Source organism: Rhipicephalus microplus, chromosome 2 (genome assembly GCF_043290135.1).
Source record: "Rhipicephalus microplus isolate Deutch F79 chromosome 2, USDA_Rmic, whole genome shotgun sequence".
Lineage (NCBI taxonomy): Eukaryota > Metazoa > Arthropoda > Arachnida > Ixodida > Ixodidae > Rhipicephalus > Rhipicephalus microplus.
The window spans coordinates 274,962,709-274,973,340 of NC_134701.1; the positions used below are offsets into that span (position 1 = coordinate 274,962,709).

The window sequence follows — 10,632 nt, forward strand, 5'->3', positions numbered from 1 at the left end:
GCATATCGACTATACTGGAATATTTTTCACGATTGTGTATGAAAAAAACTACCAATTTTTTACCTAACATCAACCCTTCACTTTGTTCTAGCTGAGAAACAGTTTGAGATCACGCCAAATTCCAGCCATCTATGTTTTGATTTGATTGATACGTGGGGTTTAACGTCCCGAAACCAGCATATGATTATCAGAGACGCCGTAGTGGAGGGCTCCGGAAATTTCGACCACCTGGGGTTCTGTAACGTGCACCCAAATCTGAGCACACAGGCCTACAACATTTTCGCCTCCATCGGAAATGCAGCCGCCGCAGCCGAGATTCTATCCCGCAACCTGCAGGTCAGCAGTCGAGTACCTTAGCCACTAGACCACCACGGTGGGGCAAACATTTAAGTTTTAACTAGACCATAAATACCAGTCATTAAACCTAGTTTCAATTATTAAAATATCAATTTCGTGCTGTAACATTACAATCACTCAGGTTTTCACAAAGACAATTACAGTGCGAGTGCCCAGTATTCATCAGTTTTGCTTTTTTTTTCCTTGCCTAGGCACTCGAGAATTCATGAATACAGAACAAGACAGGTGCGTTTAAAAATCTTGCATTAATGTACCGGTGCGTAGCGTTTGTTTGACTAGGCCTATAGCCACAATGTTCCAAAACTACCGTAAAGCGTTTGTGACATGAATTTGAACTTACAGGTGTATTCTTGGAAGAGAGCAAGGCACCTCTTCTCAGAAAAGCTCGACATAGTAGATTCGCTATTGAAGAGAGTTCTTTTAGACCTGGAGGCACAAGGATTATGAAGGTGAGCATGGCAAAAGGACTATTCAAGCTGCATTACAGCACATGAGAAATGGCACCTGCTACACATACTTCCTCATAACAAAAAAGTGTGTTCCACATTTGCCGCCAGGGTATGAGCGAAGCTTCCCAGAACTCACACATACAGAAATACCCAACAAATTGGACTAAAGATCAATCACACGCTTGGCTCAACTGGTAGAACGTAAGACATGAAATTCTGAAGTTTTAGGTTCAATTCCCCATGGCAGAAAGTTTTTCTTCCCCTTAAATTTTCATTTATCATTATTAATTATAGTAGGAGATATAAGCTAACAAAATAATGTCCCCTCTGTTTTCCTTGACAACATTATCTACAGGAACCATCAGATTATACTACAGGCAGGGAATGAGACATCCTTGAACAGGGTAGGTGTGTCACTCCTTGTTCGAGAATTTTCTCATCTCTTCAAGCCTCTGTCTTCTCCTGGAATTCATCCTTATTCGGACAAATAGGGTATTTATTTCTCACTTTATTTTCCCTCAAACAATGTTTTGACAGACTGCATGAAGCATACAGCACTATTCAGGAGAAAAATTACTTGAAGGTGATTATTCTGCAAATTTTCATAGCAGGTAGCTAAACAAGACATTCATTGACCAACTTTGGCTCGCATGTTAAAGGGCAACATTATAAAGACAAGCCACCATGACTTCTTTTGACTTATGACAATATTAAGAATAGTACCATTACTGATGCAGCTGACCTTATATAATGTGTTAAAAATGCATTAGCTATCTAGTTAACTTGCCAAAGCCTTCTTTCAATGAAATAAAACGATTTTAGCTGAAATCTGCACTTTTTTTTCTCTATAAGGGAATACACGTTTTTAGTAAGCATCTCGGAAGCACTCTGTGACTGCGTGTAGAAAATGACATAAGGAAAATGCGACTATGCAACATGCAACAACAGCACCGAGTGTGCAATCTGCCTAGATGTGGCCCCTTCCCTGTTGATCTTCCGTGAAGCGATAAGCTGACCAAGGCAGTCGCCCATATGCATTAAAAACAATTTGTACGTGGAAGTCTCACAGGGCAACTCAAGTGCTCTCTGACATTTGAGACCCAACAGAGGAGCGAGGCAAAAACTCACCCAATGTGTGCTCCCCCACGAAGACGCTTGTTCCCGCCAAAGGCATCATCATCGTGGTTGTCAGCGCGCCGGCGACGCTGGGGGCCCATTCTGAAGTCTAGCGGCTGAGCTTGGTTACGGAGTGGGGGCTGGTCACTGCAAGTGCGGTTGCTGCAGTTTCCTGTCAACAGGCTGCTCGACTCCACTAGCGTCTGGTTATGTACAGGCACACACAATAGGGACAATAGTCAAGCATCCCATCGACACACATCATAGGACCGGTCGCAATACCAGAGCTCAGCTTCAAGACACTACGCGAGGCTGCTTTGAATCCTTGCAGTGAAATGCTGTTAAAACCTTCTAACACCTATGTTTTAAGTTGCAGAATCAAAGGAGAAATCAAGAATCACCCGTTTATATAATACACGGCTAGCTACAACGAAGTCCATATAGATTTCCCAGAATGCTTCTTAGCCGATTTGCCAAAAATAAGTTCATCCTGGGATCGAAATCAGGACCAACGTTTTCTTTTCGAGGCAGTCCCTTTCTTTACGAGGGCTTCAGGAACTTTCTTTATGATAGATTCATATGCCTTTCCTTGAAGCTTTGCGCTAGAAATAGGTGGTCGTCAATGTCGCTTTTCATAACCCTTTCACCAGTTTGAAAAAATGTGCGTCAGTGATAAACAAAGTTGCAGGAACTCACAAGTTACCTGCAAATAGAAGGAGGATGTTTAATAAATATCATAATATGAATTACTTCTTAATTTGACATTGAAGCTGGCCTCAGATGACAGACTTGGCATGAACTAAATGTTCGTGATGCTGTGGCAAAACAAAAGATTCCAATAATATCCAGCAGTAAAACTGGCCTTAGTGAAATGACAAGGAAAAAAAAAAGCAAATACTTTTAGTAGTTGTGCACCAAGATGACCGCAAGTGAGGGACCGGAGCGAGCCACTGTACAATGCGATGATGCATCCAGTCTTCAAGCGCCAAAAGAAAAACTTGTTCATCGTGTTATTGTGATATTTAGGGCACGGGCACTCCGGACACTTGCTAGTACTTTTTAGACGATTTAAAAGGTCCTGCAACACCTTTTTCTTAAGCCATTAGGTGGTTCATATTGATGCAATGTAGGCTGGCAACTATAGCGGCCAGCCTCTGATAACGAAGTAGTTGTGTGGGCGCGTGCTCTGGTGTTCGTGCTTTCGGCCTTTAGTTACGAAAGTAAACGCCCTGTTTTGTGCCTGCGTCCCTGTGTCCTTGTGACATTTTCTGGTGCAGGTGCGGGCTACGGTAGATGATATAATCCCCAGAGAGCACCCCTGGCGCAAGCCCATCAAGTAGCTCAGCCGAGCTTACCCCTGTGCACGTACGTTCCAGCCGTCGTCTCCAGGAACTCGAGCACGGTTTGATGCCTGAACGTCAGAGGATTAAGAACTAAACACTGCCTAAAGCCACTGCCCCAGCACCAGTGCACCTGGTTGTCAACCAGCCCAAGACACAAAAGACATTTCACGGAGCTGCTTTTGAAGATGCCGACGACTGGCTCGAGCATTTCAACCGGGTCGCCGTCATCAACGATTAGACCCCAGAGCGTAAGCTACGCTATGTGTAATGCTTTCTTGAGGACTTCGCAAAAACGTGGTTTGAGAACCATCAAGCAACGCTTACGTCATGGGATGAGTTTTACCGGCAGTTCCTCAAGGCCTTTGCCCGAGAGGACAGGAAAGAGACAGCGGAGCGTGCTATAGGGGCAGGGGCTCAAGGCCCTAACGAAAGGGTGACGACTTACATAGAGGACATGGATCGGCTTTTCAGATGTGCGGAGCCCTCTATGACCGAGTCCAAGAAAGTTTGCCACTTAATGCATGGTGTTAAAGAAGAAATTTTTGCTGGCCTGATTCGAAACCCGCCTGCGACACTTGTGGAGTTCCATGAGGAAGCCACTGCCATGAAGAGGGCCCTTCAACAGCGTGCCAGGCAGTATAACCGTGGTGTACATCCAAGTGAGGTCACTTCTATCACTCTCGGCAATGACATCAGTGCATTGCGAGAGCTAATCAGAGTTCTCATTAAGGAGGAGCTACAAAAGATGCAGGTGACTGCTTCACTTGTAGAGCAGCTCTCCGCTGCGGAGATGGTACGCACAGAGCTACGACAAACCGTTCACGCTCCCTAGCAGTTAGAGGTGCCACAACAGAGGCACTCCGTCGAAATGAGCTACGCGGAAGCTGTGCGACGTCCTGCATCGTGCAGTTCACCCAGTGTGTTTTACCCCAATGAGCGACGCGCTCAGCAAATGGAGGTAAACTTCTGTCCTCGCAGCCCGCCGTTGACTGCCGAAGCACGACCGAGGAAGAGTGACATCTGGCGTACATCCAACCACAGGCCCCTTTTTTTCCACTGCGGGGAAGCTGGACACGTCTACCGAACATGTTCATACCGCCCTGTGGGTCTCCATGGATTTTCGCCTAATGCTCCTCGTCCACGACCTGGCAAGCGACCACTGGAAATAGAGAGTTTCACCTCGAATCGTCGCAGTATCGAACATCGGCCACAAAAGGCCCGCTTGTCGTCACCTGCTCGCTACAGGTCACCGAGCCCAGCCAATAAATGCGGCGCTCCGAGACGCTGTTCACCCAGTCCTACAAATCGGGAAAACTAAGTTCAGCGACCTCCAGAAGTGAGGCCGCTGACGCTGACTCTACGGGAGATCCTCCACTACGACAACAGCAACGGCAGCAAAAAGGTGTACAGACGCAGTCAAACGTGGTATGAAGAGTGGTGACGTCAAACATTGCGGTAACTGTGAACGACGAAGAAGTAATGGTAATCGACACTGGGGCAGACACTTCCATTATGAGCATGGGTCTTGCCTGCAGGCTGAAGAAGGTTTCTACCCAGTGGGCTGGGTCGCACATACGTACGGCAGGAGGCCATCTTCTCACTCCGGTGGGACGGTGCACAGCGCGAGCCAGTATTCACGGATTTATGTATCTCGGAGATTTCGTAATACTGCCGAGTTGCTCAAGGGACCTAATTCTCGGACTGGACTTTCTGCATGACAACAAAGCCGTGATCGACTTGCAAGAGTCGCAGGTGACGTTTTCTACAGCACACGCTTTAGTGCGCAACTCTCACGGCAGTTACGTCAATGCTTTGAGAATTGTTGACAATGAAGTCACGTTACCGCCGAAGAGTAGCGTGTTGACCTTGGTAACCTGTGACGTTTTCGATGAATTCAATGACTACGAAGGTATTGCAGAGGCAAATATCCCGCTGCTGCTCAAGCGGAACATCTGCTTAGCCTGATGCCTTGTTCAGTTAGAGAATAAACACTCTAGAGCTCTGCTGACCAACTTCAGCAATGAAATTCAGCACGTTCCTAGAAGCACCGCCACTTTCCGCGGTGAAACCACCGACTTTTCCAATGTCGGCACATTGGATACGACTTCACCGCATGCAAAAGCTTGTGCTGACCTGGGCAGCCGCATTCACTAATCCAGACTTGCCAGATTCACGAAAACAGCGGCTGCTAAACCTTGAGACGGAATTCTCAAACTGCTTCTCCACAGCATCGAAAGTTCAACGTACCACCGTTATAAAACACCGCATTGTTACCGAGGAGTCGGTGCAGCCTCTTCGCCAACATCCATACCATGTGTCCCCGAAGGAAAGAGAGGTGATTAGGCGTCAAGTACAAGAAATGCTGAACGATGACGTCATTCAACCCTCAACAAGTCCGTGGGCGTCACCGGTTGTCCTAGTAAAGAAAAAAGACAACACACTACGCTTCTGCGTCGACTACCGACGGCTTAACAAAGTCACAAAACGCGACGTTTACCCCATGCCACGGGTTGATGACATTTTAGACCCTCTACACCATGCCCAGTTCTTTACATCATTAGATCTCAAGTCAGGGTACAGGCGAATTGAAGTTGACGAGGGCGATCGTGAGAAAACCGCGTTCGTGACTCCGGACGGGCTCTATGAATTTAAAGTGCTGCCTTTCGGTCACTGTTCCGCTCCCGCCCCATGTCAACGCATGATGAACACTCTACTTGCTGTACTAAAGTGGCAGACGTGTCTTGGACGATACTTGGATGAGGTCATGCTTTCAAGCACGTTTGACGGACATCTATCAAGACTAATAAGTGTCCTCACTGCAATAAGGAGAGCGAACCTTACTATCAAGCCTGAAAAGTGCTACTTTGGCTATCAGGAACTCAAGTTTCTTGGCCATGTGGTGAGCCCAGGGGGTGTTCGACTAGATCCAGAAAAGTTGGCTGCTGTTGCCAATTTCGCTCGTCCTGGAGACAAGAAGGCTGTTCAGCGATCCCTCAGACTCTGTGCCTACTACCGTTGTTTTGCCAAAGGATTTTGGAAAATTGCGGAACCTCTTACAAGACTGACACGGCCAGATGCGCCCTTTCTATCAACGGAAGAACAACAAGCCTTCACAGAGCTACGCAATCACATTTCCAACCAATTATCGTAGTGCCAGCCATTAAAGTTATGTTTGTCACATGAGGTGCAAGAAAATGGTGAAACGTGATGTGATGGTTCTATCAATGATGCCTTTGAGATTTCTGAAGCCCCTCTTATGTAACAATAATAAAATAATAATAATTATAATAATATTAATAATAATAATAAAGAAGCAAGTTAGAACTGCTAAGCCTGTACACTCTCATACCATTCTTATAACAAAACATGCATTACGTGCATGACTACATTCAATCAGCCAGTCGGCGACAAATTATGTAAATGTCGACACTGCTTTATAATTCATGAGACACTAACAAGCAGACACTATCAAGTAAAAACAGTTTCTTATAGTGGATACAATGGAGCTTCAAAATAAGTACCCACCAGTCTGTAAAAGCTGACAAAAGAAGGTGCTTTATCATGCCTTGCATTATAATTGGAACAGGCAGCGAGGTATCGATACCTAGTCCGGCATTTTAAGACTACAGGAGTGAGATCATGAAGCAATGTAAGTTTCACATTTAACTACATACATGCAATTATAATCTCCAGATGCTTTCAGTGCGAAAAGCAGAAAGAGTAAGCTGGCTGTATGCAGTGGATTAGTTTGCCATCAACACATACAGATCTTGTGCACTCTATATACTAATGTAGTACTATATTCCCAAGCAGTGAAAATGCGGCAAAGGCAAAGGAACAAAAAACAAGCACTGATAAACAACTGTGCACAAATTTACTGCACCAAAACTATATAATAAAAACAATAACAAAAAGGACCATAAACTGGCACATGACCACTATGATGAAGCTGCAATGAATGTCTGCCAGGAGTCGGCATAACACAACTTGACAAAAAAAAAAAAAAAAACGCCAGGCCTGTACAGAAGGTGCGACCCTGTCACAGTGAAAGTTGCAAGACCAGTGTTTCTAAAACCCATTGTAAACTCTCCTGAAGCTACTAGTTCAAGTATGCTTGCAAGATGCCCACTCAGCCATACATCACAACTTTTATCAAGTTGGGAAGCTCCCGCTTCGCCATCTTTTGTCATTCTGCGGAGCAGAGAATAGGGGCAGCGCCAAGATTTCTCAACTGAAGGGCCGCCATCGACAAGAGAGTTTTTTCAAAGGGGGCCAGAAGAAAATCCTTTTTTATTTGGCATGATAGCGGTTACAGACAACTACGGCACCAAAAATTGCTTTTGTGATCTCATAGCAGCTTCCGCTGTAGAAATCAACCTCCTTATTAACTTATAGATGTCGTAGCTTGGGCTAGTTGGTTTTGGTTCATGATGGCGAATTTCGCAGCACACAAACAAAGGAAGAAATGGAATATGGTAGAAAAAGAGAGCACTCTTGGTGTTCCTTTTTAAGTAGCATGATTGAAGACTCACTGATGCACGCTATCCTTTTCTGCTTGATCGCGAATGCTTCATAGATTTAACGCTGTATCCAATTTCACTATCGTGTGAGGACCACACAGTCAGTGAAGAGTGGGCACAGCCACAGTGTGGTCCTCACATGATCGAAATCTGATAGTGCACGCAATCCCTGAAGCCTTCATGATCCATTAAAAAAAAAAATCATGCGTCACAACAAGCTCTCAATCATGCTTATTGAAAAGGAGATTTAGTTTTTGTTAAGTTAACTGTGCTATCTTGACTCGTGGTGGACATTTGTTTTAAGTTATTCACTCCGACCATGTGACAATTAACGTTTTTTAATTTTGTTTTTAGCCTACACCTTCAGTCGCGATAAACTTGTGCACAGTTATTTGTCATCACCAATGTTTCTTAGCCTTTATTTTGCTTTTGCACTAGTTTGAACACATTGACATGTGCCGACTGGCCCTTCGAGACACTCTTCTGTATTCCCCTCAATGTGGAGAAGGCTAAAGGGGGAGACAAGAAAATATGTGCTTAGAAATGTGGCTGTCAAGCACAAATCTGCCTAACCTACCACACTATTGGCCTCATATGCCACAAATTAGAGCTTTATATCATGCTCCTCAAACACTAGTTCTTGCAAGTAAAGGCATTCCATGAAGAATTGAGGCACAGCAAAATGGTACCATTTGTGTACTGCCGCTCATCATACTGTACTTCCAACAGGCATATTTTTAATTATAGCATGGGCAGCGACACCATAGTGACAAGCAAGGAAATATGAAAAGGTATGACCTTAGGGTTCGAACTGACAATTTCAGTTGTGATGGCCTCGGTCTAAACTTAAATTCATAACAAGCCAATGATGGATGACTAGGAACTGAACAATGAGCGCACGATCGCAGGAGTTAAGACTATTGATGCGTAATTATAGTTCAAGAAATCAAGCCAAGTGCAATCTTCATATTCTGACTGTTTAGCTAACAGCACAGCAGAAAAACGTGGTGCAAGAAGACAAAGTTGCGAAAAGAGATGATGAATAAATGCCAGATCTTTAGTTGGTCCAAAGAAGTTGATCGCATGGCAGCAATGTTACAAACATTTACTCTTATGTAAGATAGCGTTCAGAACCACTTGTGTCAACAGTATGTGTACTCTTATAAACCACAATGAAATTCTATTGTCTGCAGTGAAAAAAATGAAGAAACAAGGCTTTGCTACGCTACACCGCATGCAGGTTTCGTTCAAGTGTCTTAAACTGAGAGCACCAATGTGACTAGCATTAACCAAAGATGACATGTGAACAGGACAGACACCAATAGACCAATGAAACAAATCTGTACACTCACTAGATTCCTAAATGAATACTGGAGGAAGGACGAATTTGTTGTGTTAGCGTGCGCCACGGTGACTGAAATGCAAAAAAGAGAGCAAACGGGGAAACTGATGAGGATGCATCGAGAGGTGCGTTGCAGTCGGACGCAAGCGTTCGAAAATTAAAACACAAAATATGCACGCGCACAAACAAGGTTACGAATGCTACGGATGCCCAGTGAACGCAATTAACCGGAAAGGGTTATGCACTGTATTGATGTGCCGCACAAAGATGACGGGTAACACAAAAAACGATCGCTCAGCGCCACACCATTAACCAGCCTAACTGCGTAGCTACCGATTATAGTCACCGATCTTCCATCTAACACACAGTGCCTTTTAAGGGAAAGCAGTACGTACGAAATATGTCCGCAAGACGCGTTTGAGCCGAATCGCAATCCCCAAGCTTCGTACGGTTACGCACTTTGCTGAGAGAGCAACCAGAAAATGGTGCGGCCGATCGTATACTGTTCATCCAACGAGAGCCATTTTGATCAACAAGAAAAATAAAATGATGCAATCACTACTACATGGCAAGGTCTTAGGACGAGAAAAAGAAGCGTGCAACGCCAAATTAGAGGCAAGCCGAAATAACCTCGTAATTAAGAGCGTGATCGCAACGTTCAAACGACGCCTCGTCTTTCGTGTGGCACACTAGCTGATACAAATGCCTCACATCGACGAGGCTGCGTAATACCAAGGGCGTTCCTGCGTTAGGCGCCTACGCCAACAGGTAACGGTAGAAAAACGGGCACGTACGTACACGGCTGGTGCTTGCTATACATGATATTTCAAGCAACTCTTTCAAAAAGCGCAGAGGCTACGCTACCTGAACAGCCACCCGTACTAATCGCACGAAGCGACTTCGCTCCCGTTTTAGGGTAGATTCGTTTTTTTCATCGCACACCGAATCATGAAAAGGAGAGCGTTAGCAAGCACAACGCAGCTAGTGAAAACTTGCCAAAAACCTACAGCTATGACCGTCAATGACAAATGAGCAAGTCCGCGTATCTCACAAAAAAACCAAAGGACAACACCAAAGCAGTGTGCGGTCACGCAAACTGTTCAGGACTCGCTGTAAATCGTGCTTAGCGATGACGGTTTAGATGTAAAAGGAAAGTAAAGTTTAACCTACCTTCTGAGTGCCCTGCATCTATATTTACCCAAGATAAGGAGCCGAATATTGTGTTTAAATGAACGTAATTGAAACAATTCTTCTCAATTCGTCTACTCGATGCTCATCGCGAGCATGATTGAAAAGTCACAAGGTGATTCGGCGTGTTATTTGCGTTTTATAATATAGCATGAGTGAGCGCCTAAATAAAAAATAACTTACCCAAAGTAATTATATGTTAAATTAAAATGTAATTTTTTATTTACAGTCCTGGTTGAATGACAATAACATTAACACTTAATTTATATCTATGTATGCGATGTTTGTGCCACTTCACGTTTTTGGTTATCCTCCAG

General features: G+C 44.6%; 1 protein-coding gene across 4 annotated transcripts in view; it reads right to left on the bottom strand.

The window, feature by feature from the left end:
* Positions 1 to 10,439, bottom strand: part of SCCRO4 (DCN1-like protein SCCRO4) — a 30,080-nt gene extending 19,641 nt beyond the window's left edge. For 2 of the 4 annotated variants that reach the window (XM_037430075.2, XM_037430074.2), the window contains exons 1-4: positions 10,298 to 10,439; positions 9,138 to 9,199; positions 1,935 to 2,069; positions 698 to 783 (exon numbers count right to left, since the gene is read on the bottom strand). In XM_037430075.2, coding sequence (XP_037285972.1) covers positions 698 to 783; positions 1,935 to 2,069; positions 9,138 to 9,199; positions 10,298 to 10,315 — 301 coding nt within the window. In that variant the 5' untranslated portion in view covers positions 10,316 to 10,439. Of the gene's footprint in view, positions 1 to 697; positions 784 to 1,934; positions 2,126 to 9,137; positions 9,200 to 10,297 lie in introns of all 4 variants that reach the window. The other 2 variants (XM_037430078.2, XM_037430077.2) reach the window with 1 other exon arrangement.
* Between the last annotated feature and the right edge of the window lie 193 nt (positions 10,440 to 10,632).